This window comes from Rhipicephalus microplus, chromosome 9, assembly GCF_043290135.1.
Source record: "Rhipicephalus microplus isolate Deutch F79 chromosome 9, USDA_Rmic, whole genome shotgun sequence".
NCBI classification, from domain to species: Eukaryota; Metazoa; Arthropoda; class Arachnida; order Ixodida; family Ixodidae; genus Rhipicephalus; species Rhipicephalus microplus.
Genome location: NC_134708.1, coordinates 78,638,945 through 78,661,183, shown reverse-complemented (window position 1 = coordinate 78,661,183; position 22,239 = coordinate 78,638,945). Strand labels below are relative to the sequence as shown.

The 22,239-nt window shown below is 46.4% G+C and overlaps 1 protein-coding gene across 1 annotated transcript in view; it reads left to right on the top strand.

The window, feature by feature from the left end:
• The first annotated feature begins 11,171 nt into the window (after positions 1–11,171).
• The window catches only part of LOC119164734 (dermonecrotic toxin SPH-like), a 29,748-nt gene continuing 18,680 nt past the window's right edge, over positions 11,172–22,239 (top strand). Inside the window, exon 1 of the mRNA XM_075872853.1 lies at positions 11,172–11,406. Within this exon, the coding sequence (XP_075728968.1) occupies positions 11,211–11,406 (196 nt within the window). The 5' untranslated portion in view covers positions 11,172–11,210. The remainder of the gene's footprint in view (positions 11,407–22,239) is intronic.

Below are 22,239 nucleotides of genomic sequence, written 5' to 3'. Positions count from 1 at the left end.
CACTCTGCTAATATTGAAGTGCTACACGGTGAGGTACTCACCAGCAGATATATGTATAAGCACTGTATTTTGATCTCGCATGTAGTGCCGGTGAGAGTCTTCTTCTCGGCGAAAAAAACAAAAAACATGGACAGCGTAGAACCAGGAAACTTACGCGAACTCATTTGTAGCACTGAAGCGCACTGATAGTTTAAAATGAATACACCTAATTTTCATCATTCCTCCAGTCAGGGAACAGGAATTACCAGCTGGCATTTGGTCGTGCCGGCCGGACGAGCGTTCACAGGGCTGGTGCATGAGTCGACTAACACAAACATAGCAGCGGCACTTATGCAGGAAAGCCGGCAAAGCAGGGGATCGAAAGAGATTTCAAATGAAAAGAAGATAAAAGTCAGACCCGTAACTGCCTTTTAGGGGGAAGACACCTCAACAGTAGCTCACGAGAAATAGAGGTAAGAAGGGATTAGGAGTATAGGAATAAACGTAAGCAGATAAAGAGGGGGAAGGAGAGAGCGTGGCACAGGGACAGCGAACGACAGAAGCAAGGAGAAGACAGGAAAGATAAGGCTCCTTGGTCGCCCCCCCCCCCCTCCCGCCGATGTTACCGTGTCAGCTTGCCAGACTTGCCAACAAAGTCGCTAGCCTCACGAGACGTACGGCTAAATGCCACTGGTCATCACAACATACATGGCTTGTGGAATTCTCGTCGTCACTACTCTATACAAAAAGAAAAAAATAGGCGGGTTTCCACTGTTTGCGACGTGTTACGGAGTGACGTAGAGATACGTATACTTAAAGTGACGAGACTGCTCGCAGGCACGACTCTTTCACCGTGCTCATAAGTCACTTACTGTGCACTGCCAGCCGCACGATGATTCATATTTCCGGTAGCCTTTGCGCTTGATAGTTGACAATAAATGTCACATGAAAGAAATACACACTTTTAATTGCAATTTATAGCAAAAGACACAATTCCTGTGAAAGAAATTGCATGGGACGTTTTCTTAACTTGCGCCGGCAATGCATTCACCGCCGCCAGCCGGCTTGGTGGTGATGACGTATACGATGCCGACGTTTCTTTGTATCACTTAGTAGTTGTGGCTAGTGATCTGCGGGAACATCACAGCTGACGAACAGCTTGCTTTTGTTATCACTGTCAATGTTTTTCATAGTTCTTACTAGTTGAACACATTGAAGCATCGTGTCTGCAGTGCCTGTGCTGGAAGGCTTTCATTTGCTTTCAGCCCCTCAGTGCCGACAGTTAGAGAAGGTGGAAACGCTGCAGCTCGTTCGCTTGCTCTGCGCGCCGACGCGTGTTGAACTTGCCTCTCACAAGAGCTTCTATTCGTTTTATAGTGCTTCGCTTTCACTATGGCGTACAGCCTATATAGTTCTTTTTGAGAATAGTCGACAGGGCAGAGCAATGCAGCGCGGCAGAAGGTCATCGCAAAGCAATTACCCTGCTTGTTAGTCCCTTCATTGACGGGTGTTTGAGCATAACAGGCAGTCTCACGCAATTACTCTCTGTCAGATGAACTGTTCGGCCGTTGGCTTAACAACCGCTGTTCTATTTTGAACAATTTCGGCTTAGAGTGTGCTGTTAATATAGGTTGTATACGATTTTCAGTGATCAATAAATTATACTGAGAAATCAAATAGGTTCAAGGTACATACAGTCAAGCATCGTACGTGAGGCCACTGTGATAACATTATTCGTAGTGCTGCAGCTCATTTAGGTGAATACATTAACTTTTCAATCTCCGCTGTATTTTTTCTGACGCGTACTGCCTATTTCGCTAGCTGCAGCAAAAACTTTTCAAGCCGTGACGCTGGTGTATATCAGTCAACAAAGTTGCTGCAGATGTGGCGGCGAGCGGTTCGCCAAATATTGCCGCCCTCATTGGATGACTCTTCCTTTCTCAGCCAGAGCAGATGGCGTGCATCCCGTCCACAGTTGTCAGCTGTGCATCCACGCCTCCCACCAGTCCGTTAGAGTAGACGGATCGTTGTGCACAGTGTTCGCAGCGTGACGGCGCCACTGACAAGTACTCCTGCTGCAAAGTCACCTTCAAGTTTGTACTACAGGTAAAAATTCGACTCTTAATTTATCAATGCCCCATTGTAAATGCTAACGTTCTCTCGTGGTAGCGTTAGTAATCAAATACGCTAATATTTAAGTCACTGTTAATGTTTACTAGTTTTGAATATATATATATATATATATATATATATATATATATATATATATATATATATATATATATATATATATATATATATATATATATATATTGCAACGAGCGAGTTCACGTAAAAACACTTCTTATTCATGAAGCGTTAGCCGCAACAAGCTCTTACAGGCAGGAACCCGGCAAGCACTAGCCACACGGACGTCAACGTCTTCTTTCACGCTGGCACAGAGCTGGCGCCACTATGCTCCGGTACAATTACTCCCCGTGCAGAAAGGGGCCAATTAGGCGACCTAGGGAAATCACACGACAGGGGGGGGGGGGGGGGTCATAGCACGGTTTGAGGCGTGATACGTGTACTGTTTCACACCCACGGCAGCGTTGGTCCGAAGGTGGATCAATGGGCTCAACTTCATAATTGACAGAAGATGTTTGTCGCACCACACGGTAGGGACCATGGTATTTCGACGAAAGCCTCGAGGAAAGACCGGGAGGGGTAGATGGGACCCAGAGCCAAACCAACATTCCTGGGTTATAGTGGACACTAGACGCCGATGCATCATGGTCAGTTTCCTGGTGCCATTGGTCTTGCGCAGTAAATGAGCGAGCGAGTTGACGACACTCTTCGGCATAAGCAGCTGCTTCGGAAACAGGCTCGCTTCGGAAACATCAGGTCTGTAAGGGAGAATGGTGTCCATGGAGCATGATGGTTCACGTCCGTGCAGGAGGAAGAAAGGAGAGAAGCTGGTGGTTGTTTGTGGCACAGAATTGTACGCGTACGTTACAAAAGGGAGCACTTGGTCCCAATTAATGTGGTCGTCAGACCCGTACATGGCAAGCATATCTCCAAGGGTACGATTAAAGCGATCTGTTATGCCATTGGTTTTGAGGATGGTATGCCGAGGTTTTCGATGGAGAATGCGAGATTCCTTGAGCAGCTCATTGACGGCGTTCGAGAGAAACGCTCGTGCACGGTCACTCAGTAATTCACGAGGTGCACTGTGTCGCAAAATCAGATGGTGAAGAAGAAAGGACGCGACGTCTTTCGCAGTGGTAGCAGGCAGCGCAGATGTTTCAGCGTGGCGTGTTAAATGATCGACGGCGACGATAACGCAACAGTTGCCTCAAAGAGTGTTGGGTAGAGGACCATAAATATCAAGTCCGACGTGGTCGAATGGTCTCGCTGGACAAGTTAAGGGTTTCAAAGGGCCAGCAGTGCTGTGAGAAGGCGTCTTGCGGTGTTGACAGGTGGTCCATGACCGGACGTACTGGCGAACGTGCCGATACATGCCATGCCAGTAGTATCTTAGACCAAAGCGAGAGTAAGTCTTAAATACTTCAGCGTGGCCACACTGGGGGTCATCGTGAAAGGCAGCGCAGATGTCCGAGCGCAAATGACGAGGTATTACAAGAAGCCACCTGCGGCCATCCATCACGTAATTGCCGCGATACAACAAGCGTTCACGGAAAGCAAAGTGTCTTGCTTGACGAGAGAGGGAGCATGTAGTCGATTCTGGCGAACTGTGAGAGAGGACGCCGAGCAAAGAATTGATCCAGGGATCCTTGTGCTGCTCGGATGGCATGTCGGTGATGCTCAATGATGACGAATCGTGGATCGCAGTTGGTAAGCAGGCAAGGTCAGGAGGCAGCGGAGAACGGGTAGCGCATCGGCGTCTGAATGTCTGCTTCCTGAGCGAAAGATAATTCCTGAAGGCGTAAAGCCCAATGAGCGAGGCGGCCAGTAGGATCTTTCATGAATGCTAGCCAGCATAAGGCTTGGTATCTCTGACATCAAACTGGCGTCCGTAAAGGTAAGTGGGAAAGTTTCCTATAGCCCAAATGATAGCCAAACAGTCCTTTTCCGTGACGGAATAGTAGGACTCTGCCTTCGTTTGGGTACGGCTGGAATAGGCGACAGTGTACTCGTCGCAGCCTTCCTTGCGTTGATCGAGATTGGCACCGAGACCAACACCACTAGCATCCGTGTGAATTTTAGTAGGCGCATTTGGATCGAAGTGGTGGAGAACTGGCGGAGGTGTAGGTAGCCGGTACAGCGCCGTGAATGCGTCATCGCAGTGGGAATTCTAGCCAGAGATGTCCACACTACTGAAAAGAAGCTGTGTCAGGGGGCAATTATAGCGGCAAATTGCGAGTCGAACGCCGAAAATACGAGCACAAGCCTACGAAACTACGGAGCTTCTTTAGGGTAGTAGGCTTGGAATACTCGGCAACGGCAAGCAGTTTGGCAGGGTCTGGCGATATTCATTTTTTTAGATGACGTGGCCAAGAATTGCGAGTTTTCGGGCGCCATAATGACATTTCTTGAAGCTCAGTTGCAAACTGGCTGCCGTAAGGCACTAGAGAACTTGTTCTAGACGGCAAAGATGACTTTCGAAATTTGCAGAGAATACAACTATGTCGTCTAATTAGCAAAGACAGATGTGCCATTTAAGTCCCCTGAGGACACTATCCATCATCCTTTCAAAAGTCGCAGGCTCATTGAAAAGACCGAAGGGCATTACATTAAATTCATGTAAGCCGTCAGGGGTTCACAAACGCCGTTTTTGGATGATCTGGTTCGGCCATTGGCACTTGCCAATATCCAGAGTGCAGATCCAGTGAAGAAAAAAACTCCGTGCCTTGAAGGCAATCCAAGGCGTAATCAATGCGTGGCAGAGGATAAAAATCGTTGCGTGTGATCTTGTTTGGTCGACGATAATCCACGCAAAACCTGATGAAGCCATCCTTTTTTTTTGCACGCGGGCCACTGGCGAAGTCCAAAGACTCTGTGAGTGTTGAGTAACACCACGTTGCAGCATCTCGTCGAAGTGTTTAGTGATGACGTCACGCTGAGCCTGTGAGACGCGGTAGAGGCGCTGACGAAGCGAATTATGATGACCAGTGTCGATATGGTGAGCAACAACTTACGTGCGTCCGAAGAGAAGTTGTCCGAGGTCGATGGAGGCGCGGAACAGGTCACGAAGTTGAACGAGCTGATTGCGCTGGTCTTGCGTAAGCCCGGTGTCCACGCTGCGCAACAGAACGTCTTCGTCAGGTAGTGAGGGCGTGGTGGCAGCTGTGACAGCATCCACAGGCATCGGTGTTGTATCAGAAGGGGTATCGAAAGGAAAATGCTATCGTAAGTGTCAAGACTCCCAATACATTCGCCATGAAATAAGGTAGCGGGACAAGAGAACGGGTTGCAACACGTACACGGCACTGGAGCCATCGGCAGGTGTTATGACGGCAAACAGGACGACAAGGTTCCGGCGACGAGCACGCTCCACCGCAGTGGCCTAGTGGTTAAGGTACTCGGCCGCTGACCCGCAGGTCGTGCCATCGAATCCAGGCTGCGGCGGCTGCATTTTCGAGGGAAGCGAAAATGCTGTAGGCCTGCTTGCTGAGATTTTGGTGCATGTCAAAAAACCCTAGGTTGTAAAAATTTCCAGAGCCCTACACTACGGCGTCACTCACATTCATTTGGTGGTTTTGGGACAATAAACATCTCATATCATCAAGCTTGCCCTGTGTTAACGCGTACTCGCAAAAGAAGCACATCATAAATTCACTGTACACTCTAAGCCACAAAGGAGCGAAATGGGAGGAAAGTTGGAGTAAAATGAGAGCAACTGCTGCATTTCGTCTCAGCAAGCACAAGTTAGACGGCAGAGGGATTAACTGAAAGACGAGGGTGCCGTTTGCAAACTAAGGGAGGAATGTTAAGGACACACGGAGCAACGTTTACTCCAAAGAAACTTTCCGGTGCAACGACGTCTTGAAAGTAAGGGTGAGCATGCACGCAAATGAATAGTTCCTTGTATAAATCAGTTGCCAAAGGTTCAATTTAATGTGAATTATCTTTACAACTACAATGAAGACGTCAGAAGGAAAGTACTGCTGTTTATATGGCATAAAAATAAGCAACTCTGTAAGCTCCTCTCCTCGAAAGTAAAAAAAAAAGTTGCTCACGTTCCAGGTGTATCAATGCGTGGCCTGGCGCTCTAGGCAAGCTGACCCTCATTGGTGTAGCGCTTAGTTGTGGATGTGTAATCATTACGTGGTTGTGACTGATGTTTCTTGTGGTGCACTGTATGATATTTCCGCTGTGATGAACGTGATCCGGCACTGGAATGAAGTGCTGCGCTACCGAAAAGCTACGCGCCGATTGTGATATCGCACGAGAGGTGAGCATAAACAAGGCTGCCATCAATCCGTGATACTTTACCTGTGTGCTGTTGATATATGACGGTCCCCGCTTGTTTACCATTCACGTTCTTCGCGAAGAAAAGCCACTTGGTTGATCAGCTCACGCTATACAGCGTTGCGAGTGCCGTCCCGTCTGCTATAAAATGACAAGCATGATAGCTGGGCCATCGCCACGTGGTAGCCTCAATGGGGGCTCAACATTAGCTTTTGCAAGCAAAGCTGTTCCAAAATTGTTTCGTTTTCAGTGCAGCGCAAACAATGATTGTTCACCAGAACATTTCGCGGCTTTTGGGAAGAAAATTCACTTGAACTTGGCACAATGTCATCGCCTGCAAGGTAAACAGGTAATTTAGGAAGGTTGATTGTTAACAATGCATGTCTAAATAGTTGCTGTTACTTCTCCCGAACTCTTATTCGGGAAGAGTTATGAAGCAATCGCCCGGGGGATTTAGTCGGCCAAAAGTGATCCCGCATTGAGGTCCTCAGAACTGGAACTCGTGATTTCGACGGACCCATTTTTCTCGTGCTTGCGCTACACACCCAGGCGACTGCTCCGCACGCTCACGCATTCTAAACGTGCCATTCCGGCTGACTTGCTTTTCTTCATCGGCGAATTTGTTCTGCGTCCTTTATGGTGGCTTTCTCTGTCGTGTGCGCATTGCACAAGCGGGATAGGGCTTGTGGGCGTCACATGAGAGTCACCTTTTTAATTTTTTAAAGACGATAGTCTTTCTTGGGGACCTTCGACAAAAATATTTTGCTCTGTATATCTGTACATTTGTCTGTTTGTCCGCTCTAACGATACCTCAAACGGCACGAAACGGTCAACCCCATTCGCAGCGCCCACCAATATTCCTCAAGGTTTTCCGTTTATAATTGTGCGATTGTCAATTAAAAAAATTGCCCGCAGCTTCCCTCGGGGGAACACTGAGGAGGATGCGGAGCATATAATTGGTTAACGGGGTGTTAAAGTGCGACTTACTTGGGTCGATGGCTAAATTGGTTAACGTGGTTGTGAAATGGGGTGTTAAATTGCGACTTACTTGGGTCGATGGCTAAATTGGTTCACGTGGTTGTAGGAGGGGGTGTTAAATGAGTGAACACGTACACACGTATGCGAAAGGGCGGCGCTGGTCGAAGGGACGTCGATCATTGTGTTTGTGGATTCGTTGGAATTCATTTCACCGCGACCTTGGACGTCGACGCGCCGTACAAACCAACCGACGAGCGGCAACTGAGCGAGCGAGCGCCGACCTTGAGTATATATACAGCACGACGGCGCATGCACTGTCAGCTGTTGAATGTTCTCGAAGCGCGACGCCACATGCGCGTCCACTGAAGAATCAGGAGAATTGTAGATGTCGAACGCGGTGTGTAGAGGAGGAAGGGTGCACAGATGGTGGAGGAGTGAAGCGCGCGCGGTGTGTAGAGGAGGAAGGGATGCACAGATGGTGGAAGAGTGGGCGACGGCGCGACGGCGCATGCGCGCGCGTCAGCTGTCGAATGTTCGAGAAGCGGTGCGGACGGCGCGGACGGCGCACTACAAGGCGCGAGTATAAGATGCTTCCGCATCTAAAAAGCAGATAATGCGCATAACTGAGGCGCTATAACAACACGTCTATGTTTTGTATGTCTGCCTTTATGCAAGAAGAGGCACACACAAGTAGCTCTATGAACTGCAGCGTTTATCGCGCTGCGCTGACAGTGCAACACGATGCTCAAGAAGGTGTTTCCAACGTTTTGCTACGACGACACGGTGATGGCACCTGCCCGTCGCTTTAAATTCTACACCTTATCACCCCCGAGACTGGCGCGCATCTTTCTCCGCGGTCACGCACGCCTTCATTTTCGAAGTAACTGCCAGATAGCGCTCGTGTATAACGTGCCTAGATGCGCTTGGTCACCTCCGCTACACGCTCCAGACTTTCTAACACAGTGCCTTCAGAATATTATTCACCAATGTTCTTGCGCAGAACATTAGATGAACGTTTTGTTCACTCTCTCCAGACGCAAGACTATCGTCTTTCGACGACGTTTACAGTGTAACATGTAGATTCGGGCCAATTTTTTCTTATATCATGTTTTTTTCATACCCGTATACCTTTCATTCTAGACACCTAATCCCTGTGCCGACTTGTAGAAGTGTAGAAGTGTCCTCGTAGAAAGAGACAGTTACGGGTCGCCATTTTTTTCTTCGATTTTTCTTTATAACCGCTTACAGAATATCTGCCAGCTTGAATCACCAGGCAGGCAGAGCAAGAGAAATTCAACTGATGTAAAGACTGAGCTCTCTTAACTGCGCGGTTGAAATGTGCCATAATTCGTTATTACCGACATGCTGTCAGTAGACCGTTGAAAGAAAAAGGGTTGGTTGCTTCATTAAGGCTGTCACGTGCTTCAATGGTAGATGGGTGTTGATATCATTTTGGGACACATGAGTTGGATACGTCATGAATAATATCATTTTCGATATCGCTATGTTTTGCAGACGACTACCAGGGTGACGTGTGGGAGAGCGGAGTCTCAAGTATGCTCCTTGAAGTGGCATGCCTTTTCCTGTTGGCGAAGGTCGATGCAAGTACCTGCTTTATCGTTTCTTTAGGCTTAATGAGACAAAATATTAAGTGTACTACGTGTATATTTTCATTTTTTCAAGTAAACATGGTACGAATTTCACTTTTCGGGATGGTACTGCAACCTAGCTCTTGTACAGAGTATACAACTTACATTTTTTGCTAAAACTCAATTACGCGAGCGGTGCAAGGTAGAGCACTGCGAAGCTCATCGACACCTTAGTTTGTTCCGGTGATTCGATGGTACTCCAAACTTGCAAATTGTCAACATGCATGCGGCTGTAGCTCGTCTCAGAAAATCACATCAGCGTGGCACTCCTAAGCGAGAAGTCTTGGTTAACGTCGATAGCATGGCCCTGCAGCGAGTTTTAGCAAGGTCAATGTAACCTCGTCTTCGCCGACAACGTGAAGCGTGCGCCAGCAAGTACGCCTAATTGTCTTGCTACGACTCGCGAAGCAAACTGATTGCGCGCAGAGTCCAGGTGAGTGAACCGAGTCGAGGGCAGGCTCACCACGGTCAACGTCACTAATAGATAGTCTATACAGTAACGTAGGCCACGGGGACGTCGCGGAGTGTGTACGACCGCGCGCAGCTCGCAGGAAATACTCGGAACTGAGCCTGGGTTAGCGAATTAGGCATTCAGATATATGTACATCTGTGCCACCGGTTGATAGGCAACGCGACATCACGTCAGTGCTGTGTGGTGTTTTTTGTACTTATCAATAGGATCATCACTGCGTACAAAGTCCAACGCGCGGCATCAAGAGGTCCAATTAAAACAAATCTATTTTACAAGCGCTGACACCCAATGTCGTTTAACCAATGGAAACGGGGTGATGCTGATAGGCACGTGTCAACTCATGAAAAAAGCACAAGCAAGTGCGCTGTTCTAAGTTATTATTGAACAAGCTATCGATGAGACCACATTTCGTTTGGCATTATAAAATGCTCAAACCACCAGCCTGTAAAACAAGCAATCAAGTACACCTATTTTTACGTTTAAAAAAATGAAACTATTCCTATGCGTATGTGACGGTGACCGAAGCAACTGGAACACATCCCACAGTGCCAGAGAGTGTACGTACTTATTTCACATGAAGTCATGCTGGTTAAGAAACCTTTGTAGTCTGTGTTATATACATGGTCTCAGCACGTTAAAACAACATTAGCAGATCCGTGACCTAAACGAAATCTATACACGTGGCTATAGTTGAGCAGTTGGGTTGCTTGCGTTTGTGGTCGAGTTGAATCCAAAAGCTTCCTGCAGAAACTGTTGGGAGGACTAAGCAATGGACAGTGTCTTGCATCACTTTCTGGTGTCATGGCTGCCGCTAATCTATATAACTAAAAACAATGACAGCACTCCGTCTCCAGTGAGTCACGTATTCGGCAGAGTGTAGAACTGCATTTTTTTTCTAAATATTATTTATGTTGTGGATGGTCATTAGAGAACCACAAGCGTGGTTCTCTATTGACATGGCTCAGGACGGTGTTTTGCTATGGCACTGTTTGCGGATTTGCTAACACTTGCCAAAATTTTTGTCGCGTATGGGCAGAAATATACATGAAAACCCTAGCCATGTACAGCTTTGTCCCAACAGTAGTAAATACTGATAACAATCATAATAAATGGAAATATAGAATGATCTACAAGCTGTTGCTTCAGATACAAAATATTTTGTTCTGATAAGACGCTTACGGGGCTATGACACAATGACGTAACACGCATTGCTCTTTCTTTGCGGCTTTTTGTGCGTTCTAATACAATTACTGAGATCATATAAATATACCTGTAAGTCATTAGGATCTCATATTTTGTTTCCAAGTACTCTTGAAAACTGCTCTACGGACTGCCTAGCTACTTTAAACACTTAAACATCGACTTAATACTGCAGTTGCAGCTTCAAGCTAAGTTTACTAACTAGAGGAGTGTACAGATGATCAGAAAAAAATTATTAAGCTCAACTGGCCGTTCTATTATTTATTTTTCTTTCAGCCACGTCATCGAGTGGACAGAAAACCTCGATATTTTTCAATTTATAACGTGGAAGCAACAAGCACAGAGTATGATAGGTGCATGTAAACGTGAAACTATCAAGCGTATATTGTATGAAGCTTTTGCAATCTGTGTGATTTGTTAATATTAAGTGATTCAGATAGCAGTAATATAGGCACCTCTTCTGTGGATTCTTTCAGGCATCTGAATCCAGTGAGTTGCGGCCTTTCTATGTGACCGGTCACATGGCGAACAGCCTTGAAATCCTAGACACTTTCGTGGGCCAGGGTGTGAACGCTATAGAGGCGGACCTCACGTTTGCGTCCGACGGAACGGCGGAGAAGTTCTACCATGGAGACATCTGTGACTGCGCTCGGGACTGCGACAGATCTGCGGATGTTGGCACGTACCTCTCCTACCTCAGGGACGCGGTCAATGAAGGTAGGTAGTGCACAACAAAAGCGAACATGTCATCCACTCGTGAAAGCTTTTTTCGTGAGCATGAAGTTTCTTGCTGGCTCAATAAAATAAACAGAAGCGAAATAGGTGATTACTGTTCACGATGAAATGTTTATTCGCTATCGATCTTGTAGGAGACAAAACTGTATTGAAAGGCTGATACTTTGGCTTGCTACTCTGCCTGGGAGAGGATATTAGAGATGTGACAACACAAAGAGGAGGCGGAAGATAATAAATGAAATGGTTACAAAGGAATATTAGGTAAATAAAACTTTGACTGAGTTTTCTTGCTCTTGGGTGGGCACATGCTCTGATAGAGTCACTGATTGTTTGAATACAAGATGAAACTAAACTGTATGAAGCTGGCTCACCCTAACGATACATATTGTTACGTTCGTGTTGGTGCCAGTGTCAACTAGAGGACGTATCTAGAGATAGAAGAGGTTGAAGTGTCTCGGGCTTAGAACCAATTGTGTCGCACTTGCTGACGTTGTCTGCGAGTAGCAAGTGGGTGGCCGTGTCGACTGATTATACACATTATGCTATTACGCGAGTCCTTCCTACCAGCTGTGCAACCGATGTCGATGACTTTCTTCTCTATCAAGTCATCTTGCGCCATGGTGCCCCGCGTCAGCTACTGACAGATCGAGGCCGATGTTTCCTTTGGAAATTTGTCAATGACCTTCTCCACTCTTGTGCAACGTCTCACAAGTTCAGCATGGCTTACCATCCGCAAACAAATACACTTACTGAGCGCTTGAGCCGCACACTCACGGACATGCTATCCAAGTACGTGTCTGAGGACCACTTGAATTGGGACTGCATGTTACCATTCGTGAAGTTTGCCTATATTTCGTCCCTTCACGTCATTACTCGTTATTCTCCGTTTTATCTGTTGTATGGCCATGGCCAGCTCTGAGGCAAACTCAACCACGTTTCATGCTCACGACGCCATCGGTTGCGCGGCGACGGCACGTCGCGTTGCCTTTGATCGACTCCTGGCATCTCAGGTCAACTAAAAGCGCCATAACGAGAGTCACCCCCGCGATGTGAGTTTGAGCCCTGGCTCCCTGGTCTTGCTCTGGCTGCCTTCGCGTCGCGTTCGCTTGAGTGAAAAACTCTTGCCGTGCTACGTAGGGCCTTACCGAGTTCTTTCTTACCGAGTTACCAAATTCACACACGAGATCTTCGCCGCTAACTTCCATGACTTCGTCCCCCTCACCAGCTACTGAGACTGTGCTTAATTCCCGCCTAACGCCCTACGCCGCGTTGACTAATACGAAGCACCGAGACGGCATGCCGGTGTCAACTAGAGGACGCTTTTAGATATAAAAGAGGTTGAAGTGTCTCGGGCTCAGAACTGACTGTGTCGCACTTGCCTATGGCGTCTGCAACTGCAACTTCATGATTGATTTGATTGATTTGTGGGGTTTAACATCCCACAACCACAATATGGTTATGAGAGACGCCGTAGTGGAGGGCTCCAGAAATTTCGACCACCTGGGGTTCTTTCACGTGCACCCAAATCGGAGTACACGGGCCTACAAGATTTCCGCCTTCATCGAAAATGCAGCCACCACAGAAATTCAACTTCAACTCTACACGTATCAATATGAATAGAAATTCCATCAGATGGCTCTGTTGCGTGCGGCAAACTAAGGGCAACATTGCACAGTCGAAGAATAACGTTCTCTGTGTAATCAAAGACATGCATCGTTTATAGACGGCCCACTCATTGGCATAAACTCGACAGACTTGCTTCTTAATGAAGGAAGACACTTTGCAGCCTTCGGGCAGATTATTGTGCTTTCCTTTGCTGAAACTACTGATATCTAAAAACCAGGCTGCAATCCAGAAGTAATCGACGCCTGTCTGGAAATTTCGTATCGTTGCCGTAACAAAAACTGCTTATGAAAACAGCTTATGATAGCGCTTCGGTGAAGTGGCAAGTTTATACTGTTACAACTGTGGCTGAATATGTGCTGTGGAACACGGGGTAGGTATCCACCATACGAAGAAATCCAGGCGAGCAGATCTGCATAGGTGTATTTTAGCTGAACGCCACTATCCTGCGTTCTATTTCTTCGCCTCACTTGGATCCGCGTATGCAAGTCTAACTTTTCGAATAAAGATTCTCGGGATTTCTAACCAAACTGGACCTTTTGGATTCTGTGACTTTCAGACGTCATGTGCTTAGTTAGGAATGCTGTGAATTTAGCAGGATAAAAACATTCTTCAGCAGTGCTGACAGATGGTAGGGGGAATCCGGTGCCTCTTTTTGTGTCGTCTTCATCATTATTTGTTCGCGTGCTATCATTTCGCCGTTATACAATCATACAAACTTTCCTCTATGGTTTCAGAGAGTATTTGATTTGATTTACTTAATATGTGGGGTTTAACAACCCAAAACCACCATATGATTATGAGAGACGCCGTAGTGGAGGGCTCTGAAAATTTCGACCACCTGGGGTTCTTTAACGTGCACCAAAATCTGAGCACACGGGCCTACAACATTTCCGCCTCCATCGGAAATGCAGCCGCCGCAGCCGGCATAGAGTATTTAAACAAGACCAAGGGTAGTAAAAGAACACAGCGCTACGTGTCGAAATTGGGCATGGCTTTCCCTCTAATTCTAAAAGGAATTGCAGCACCTATTTTGGTTTCGTTTACAAACCAGGATCTAAATCCATTACCTAGGTCGAAAACACTGCCTGGAGGTCCCTTGAAAGAGTGTGTCTGGTGGTATTGAAGGGTATGCTCAAAATTAATTTCAACACGTCATGCATACAGGACAAGAGCTATGATGTTGCAGCAATGCGTACCCCGTAATATTGCTCACAATTCTTAAAACTGTGTATAAACCTAGAATTTTCGCAAGTGTCGTTTTCCTCCATAAGAAACTCATTGCCCGCACGCGATATTACAAAGCGATATGACCTCTTATGCATACACTCTAAGGCAAAAGGTTGTTAAAAGGGTGTGTGGTTCGTCCTTTTGGGGACTAATGGGGCTACCACAACCATTATTACCTTTAGGCTAACGGCACTGGGTATAAAACAGTTAGTCCCCACAGACGAGCTCAAGGGGGTAACATTTAGTCCTCACATTTACACCTTAGTGAGTAACCGTTATTCCGACAATTCACCTCAAAAGACTATTATTTAGTCCTCACCTTTGCACCTTATAGGGCAACGTTAATCCCCACTTTTACGCTTTACCGGGCAATCGTTAGTCTTCACAGTTGCACCTCGCCGGACGAACGGTTGATTCACTCAAATACTCCAATCCGATGAAGTTTTTATCCTCAGTTCAAACATTGTTTTTTGTTTATTTTCCGCCAGTCCTAATACTTTTTTGACCTGTTTTTCTGCGCAGTGAGCAACTAATTGCGCAGAAAAGAACACGCGAAAAAGTAGTCAGCCACCTATGTGTAACTGCTTTCGCAGTCACGGCCACAACTAAAGACAAAAGTGAGACATCGAAGTCTTTCATTTTTCTACATACACATAAAGTTTCTCCATTCTTTTAAGTGAATTCATGTTGAAGTGTACAAGTCCAGTCTCGTTGTCAAATATCTTGTTCACTCCTTGTGGAGCTCCTCCGACGGAAGCGATAGATGACAGGCCAGCGCACGCAGCCTTCTGCCTGTTGTGTTCCCACGGCTGCACGTGCAATAATATAGTAAAAATAGTTAGACACCTGTGACAGAAAATGAAGATGCACGCATATGACAAATACGTGCACGTTAATATAAAAACATGCGTGTAAAATATGACACACAAATAACTTTAGCTTCACATCTCGCACAGTCCTTCTGAAGCTGCTCTGACGAATGAGATGGATGACAGGCATCGCAGACGCCAGCGCACAGTCTTCAGCACGGTGTGTGCCCACGGCTGCACAATAAGTATGTAAAATAGTGAGTCACACGTGACAGAGGATGAATACAAATGCGTATGAGAAATACGGGCAAGGTGAAATGAAAACATTCGTGAGATATTACATGCTAATAATTTCACCGTGATGTCACACATCGTCGAAGACTCATTTCAATCTCCGTTGCGCAACAGCTTAGGAGTGGCGGCCGCAGCCACAACTCCGCGAACCACCGTGCCGCTAACAAGTCGGCGAGTCCAAAGCGAGCGACGTCGTTCAGCTCGAGCAAGCGAATGCGAGACCAAACACGGCGCTGCACGCGGAGTGTCTGCCTCCAGCAAACTTCGAACAGGAGAGCAAGCGTACGCTTGGCAGCCACCACTAACAGCGCCGAGCAGGTTTGGAGCTAGCGCCGAATAAATCGACGGTAATGCGGCCTTTTTCCACAACTCGAGCGAGTGCAGCGCGCAAATGCGAGGCCACAGCCACGGCCAACAGACGGCGCCGAGCTGCTTGCGATCGACTGACGGGAAAGCCAACTGTAATGGCGACCAATTTTCAGTGAGTTCTGACGCTAGCGAAAGCCCCGACATCCCGTGCTGGTGCACTTACAGCGCGCGAAATACTACAACCAAGCTCGTTACGATAACCCGGAACGTGTTTTCGACGACTCCTAACACAGCGAAGAGGTATGCATTTCGTGCGTGCAATATACAACACGACCAAGCCCGTTGTTGGCAAGCGCGATCCGTATCGCACACGCGACCAGTAGAGTAGAATAAACAATGATAACCTACTTGCTTAAGAATCCAGCGCTTATTTCTGCCCTGAGTCGGACAGAAGTATATATCCGATAGGCCTGTTCTTCTCGGCCGCCATATTGGCCTTCCCAACTGTTGCTGTCGTGTGTTGGTCATGACTATCTTGAAGCCAGAGATATACAGCGCGGCGTGCACATGTCGACGCTTGCTCCAGACTGCATGGGTGCAGCGAAACGCAAAAGCAGCAGCTCACGCTCATCTAAGCGTACACACAAGCACCACGTCGTAATTCCTAGATCGTCGAATCCAGGTGGCCATGGTCGAGCCTTCCGAGCGCGACGTAGCGCGAACCGTCGCCAGGAAAATACGGGGAAAGACTGAGCCAGCAGAGGCGGTGAAAGACGGCTAGTCAGCTTGGCAACGCTTTTCGCACTGCCTGCAATGCCCGGGCGGTTCATCCCTTTGGAGCGTGCTTGGAGACTAAGTGGTTTGCGCGCGGCACGCGTCCCTCTGTGGTTACTCCTCAATGGTCTATCCGTTCATCGCGTGCGCATATTGGGAACCGTTACTCCTTTTTTGGGTAATTTTGCCTTGAGTGTAGGTGTTCATAGCGATGTACTGACAGTAATAAATAACAGTCAAGGCACGCATTAGTTTCCAACTACACAGTGTTATCGAGCCATTGCAACGCCTGCAACGCATAGTTCAGATAATGAAGTGTTACACAGATGTTCTTAAAACTGAAATCTATATTAGTCAATGTAATTTTCATTGGCAGTACTCCGTCCTTAAAGACCGTGTCTACCCCTAGCACAAAAGAATCATGCCAGCTTCTTACCGTGACTACATGCTGGTTCGAGCTTGCTGGCACTTTTATATGGTTACTGTTCAGCATAGAAAATTTATTTTCAAAATGTCAGTGCCTGGGTTTCTCCCAAACATTTTGCATTTAGCAATGTTCAAGTATGAGTTTTTTATCGTTCCATAGCTTTTACTTTCACACTAAAACAGCTACCCCTTCTTATACTGGTGCTTAGTGAACTGGGTTAAATGTGTGCTTTTAGATAACGCCATATCAAGAATATCATAAGAGAGAAACTGTATGATCACAATCTAGAATTTCTATGAGTGGCGGCAGAGGTTTGATGGCGTCAAATTATGTAGCAGCATTCGCCCCCCCCCCCAATCATGTGACTTTTCCTATTGTGCACACGCTTACGTCTGTTACCCTACACATGGGAACAGGATGGCGTTGATTTAAAGGCGAAAAGTGAAGATGGAAAAGCTGGAGAGCTAGAAAAACAGAAAACTTGCTGCTTAAAAAATTATAGGTGATCTTCCTTGTAGTGTGGAGCCTTTAGTTCAGGGCCACAATAACTAGCGCCACAATAACTAGCGCCACTCTTTGGGCCCGCTGGTTCAGGTGACTGCTTTTGCTGCTCCAACCTGGTCAGTGGTCATAACACAGATCACACACTCACTACTGGCGAACTCTACTTCTTTCAAAAATATAACGAGCGTTTTCGATGACTCTCGCTGCAATGTCATCTCTCAGCGATATGCAAGGACGGTTTCAACACACATTAGCGGACTCTCAAGACGCGCTAAAACGCAAGCCAGTGACTGAACATTACATCCCGCACAGTCAAACAATGTGGTGATGCGTCTCCCCTTAACGAAATGCATCGCATAGAGCGTTTTCGGTCATTCCTGCCAGAAATCAATGAAACTTGTTGAATACTATTCCAATTCACAGGTGAAAGAGATCAGTAACCTCCGATTGCCGTATGATGATGATATATGGTGTTCATTAGTGCAGGGGCCATGTTATTGGCAAAGAATGATTGCCGTAGTTTATTTAGAATACGCAGATGTATAGCTATAGACTAGTAGTGTGGATGACTACTTCGGTTGGTTTGGCTCCTTCATGTTCACCATGAATAATGCGTGACTTCCTGTGCTATAACTCGATGTCTGCTTGCAGTGATCGACACGCTTGGTGGTCTGGTAATTTTGGTGCTCTACTGTTGAATGGCAGGTCGAGGGATCGAGTCCCGGTCACCGCCACCACATTTTTGTTGTACGAGAAATTGCGTGAGGCCCGTTTCCTTAGACCTGGGTGTACGTTAAAAAACCCCAGGTGGCTGCAATTATTGTAGCCTTCCACAAGGTGTGTCTGGCGTCTCTCGTAATGGTATGGTGGTTTTGAAACGTTAAATCAAAACAATTAAGGGATTAGCTGACGTATTTCACAACCCACTCCGCTCAGCCAGTCGGTGGTTGTGCCACTGCGCATGCCCTATTTGGTTCGCCGCTGAGCGCATGAGTGGACCGTCATAGCGAGTGAAAGATCACGTGACGCGAGGAGAAACTACAAAAATGCAGCCTCCTGCGCCACGAGTCCTCGCTGCTCGGGAAACGCTGTGATTGTTCGGCCAACACGCAACCACGGACGGTACTTCAAGGCACACAAGTATCTGTGAATCCTCCGAAAAATCCTCGCAGCCAATTCCATTGAGAATCCGCGCATGTGGGGTGAAGTTCCATGAATTAATCTACAGCTGACACTTTGGACCATAAAGGAGCGTTTCGAGATGCTTCTTTGCTATTTCCGTCAAATAGACTTCGCGAACATTTGACTGTAAGCGATTTCTGTAGCAATAGTAAGAATTTAGTATTTAACAGCAGCCCCACCTTTTCACCTATTCAGAAAAGCTTTTAAATGCGAAGCATTTCTTAGCCAACTTTGGCGACTTTGAGCGTATCTATTCATCTATCTATCTATCTATCTATCTATCTATCTATCTATCTATCTATCTATCTATCTATCTATCTATCTATCTATCTATCTATCTATCTATCTATCTATCTATCCGCCTACGACTTTTAGCTCTCCTAGCCGTTTCGATAATGGTATTGATACCAAACTTAGTATGGCATAATATGACTGTGTGAAGAATATATTTGTGTAGTCATAACTTGAGAATCATGACATGTATGTCATAAATGTCATGATTTACATTTCATGGTGCTGCAGCTCTTGCAGTTGTTTCGTTCACATGGCTGGTTGCAAAACTTTTATGGTATGACATGATTTTATGGCGAACACAAGTGACAGACCCTAACAGAAAAATCATGACATGCGTGTCATGTAACAACATGATTACATGCCATGCTCATGATGCGCTTGCGGCCGTTTCGCTAGCATCACATATACCAAATTCGGTATTACGGTACGTGAGTGGATGACGAATGTATGTGACTGGTGCAAACATGATATTCATGGAATGCGTGTCATGTAACGACATGACTACATGCCACGCTCATGAAGCACTCGCGGCCGTTTCGCTAGCTTCACATGTACTAAACACCGTATTACGGGACGTGAATGGACGACGAAGGTATGATACTGGTGCAAACATGATAAACTTGAGATGCGTGTCATGTAAATTCATGACTACATGCTACGCGCATGATGCGCTCGTGGCCACTTCGCTAGATTCACATGTCACACATCCAAACATGGTAATCACGACATGCGTGTCATGTAAGAACATGTCCACAAGCTACACTAATGATGCGCTCAAGGCCGTATCGCTAGCTTCACATATGCCAATTTTGGTATTACGTGACGCCAATAGATGACGAAGGTATGTGACTGGTGCAAATATAATAATCATGAGATGCATGTCATGCGAGACCATGACTACATGCTACAGTCAAGGCGCCAATACTTTTCCACATGACGTGGTGCGCATGCTCACCGGCGTTCATTTCGTCGTGCCTCGCCGGCGTTGCCACGCCAGGCGCCGGTCCTGCCATATACACACAGGAGCGCCGCACTGCGTTGCTTGAACGCATGCGCGTTACAGCGCGTCCAGCGTCCCTCCGTCGCGAAAAGAGGGAGACGCAGTGTTGTCTGGGTAACACATCGGTATAGAATATTGTTCCTGTATGGCATCGGCGCGAAATTCAGCATGTCGAATTTCGCACTGGTTGCCGTCGGGCCACGCCGAAGGACGCTGGTCGCGCCTGGCGTCACTATGCCGGCGTTTTGCTAATGTAGCGTCACTGTGCCCAGCGTGCGCGCACGTCAACGCTGCATTGAAGTACATTGGTATATTGGGCCGTTCATAATGCGCTCGCGGCTATTTTTCTAGCTCCACATATACCCAATTTGGTGTTACGCGACGTCAATGGATGACGAAATATATAACTGATGCAAACATGATAATCCTGACACGCGTGTCACGTAAGAACATGACAACGTACCACGCTCATAACGTGCTCGCGGCCATTTCGCTGGCCCCACATGTACTAAATTTGGTATCACGTGACGTTAATAGATGACGAAGGTAAATGACACATCCAAACACAATAATCATGACACGGAAAAGTCATATACGGCATCATTTACTTCCACCTCGTAACATTTGACTGATTTTAAAATGATATATCAACATTTCTCATTCCTGCTTCGCATATCATCGATTCCCACTGTACGTGGGATCTGCCAATTTTTTAGTTTTATTTGCCAGAAGGCAACGCGGTGTACGCGCTGCCTCAAAGTAGGGTGTTTGAAACATGTTTGGGCTGCCTTGAAGGTTTTGAAGTAGTCCATCTGCAAGTGAAGGTGAGAAAAAATAATAAAAATGCTCATGAGTCAAACAGTAAACGAATTTACACTCTTTTAAAACATAATTTCCTATCCCGGCTGCGGCGGCTGAATTTCAGAAGGAGGCGGAAATGTTGAAGGCCCGTGTGCACAGATTTGGGTGCACGTTAAAGAGCCCCAGGTGGTCGAAATTTCCGGAGCCCCCCACTACAGCGTCTCTCACAATCATATGGTGGTTTTGGGACGTAAAACCACACATATCAATCAAAACATAATTTTCTACTTTACTGCAAGATAAAAATGATTTTTATTTTCTTTTAAAAAAACTTTCACGCACTGGTAGCGTCACGATAGCGTTGACCGAACGACGCTTCGCTAAAACTGAAAACGTGCATTGCGCTCCGGTAACATTGAGCGTTTGAGTGGAACGGGAAACGGAGCGCAAAAGCGGTCAGCTGAAATTTTTGATTGCAGATATACTGCCAACTATTATTACCGAAAGTGATATGGTCTCTTCCTGTGTTTTATCTAGAACTGACAGAGCTGCATTATTGGTATTTTTCTTCTTTATGTCGTCACATGACTTGGCAGCCAGATAAATGCCCTGTGGTGCCTTTTACCACAATCAATAAGATGAAAATTATGTTTTGTTAGTCATGACGCAAGAAATCAGCACCTATGTTGATATACCTTTTACAATTGTGGGCCATTCGTGTACGCTAACGTGTTTAACTTCACTGAGCTGTACATACTTGCCAGTCTTCTACACATAACAAATAAAGCAGTTTTACAGAGACGCCGACGGGAAGAGCTTAAAAAATTTAACTTGAAACACACTTGTGTCTACTCAGACAAAAGTCTGTATTTCTGTAATGCTTTCTAAAATGCACCTAACTTCATCACTTCCCGCTTTGCAATATGCGTGTTTTTTCAAAAAGAATTGACTAACAACGCAAGAAAACCCGAGGAGTCTGAAATAGAATAGCATATTCTCGGCTCATTTGTTGCCTAATAAACGTTGTTCGCAACATAAAAGTTTTTCGTCATAAAAATTCAAGTGCACCTAAATATTTGACAAAATACAATCGGCTATGCATTAGAATGTCTTATATGCTTTTAAGGCTGCATTACACCAGCAGTTTTTTGTTCTTTCTTTAAGAATTCAACAAGAACAGTGCACTGTAAACAGTTGTATGCATAAATGCTGTGGGGTCTTGATATGGCGAGCGCCACGCTCTTGGAGTGAATGGACACACTAGACACGGTTGGACCAAACCATACAACTCGCATTTATTTAACTGCATATAGAACGACGATATCATCAGCCAAATTAATATAAAATCCATCGTGATCAACACGCTAAGACACCCTTACACAAAATACAGAGCACTTAGCAACATAACAAACGCAAGAGCACACAGAAGGCGGCGTCGCCAACGCTCGACTCACCACGCGGGCCTCCGGCAGATGGTCCGTGGTGCCGTGCACCGGGGTCCCACTGTGAGAGACAACCGTTTGCGCCAAACGCCCTCAGCGAAAGAGACTCGCCCAATTCTCTCCTGC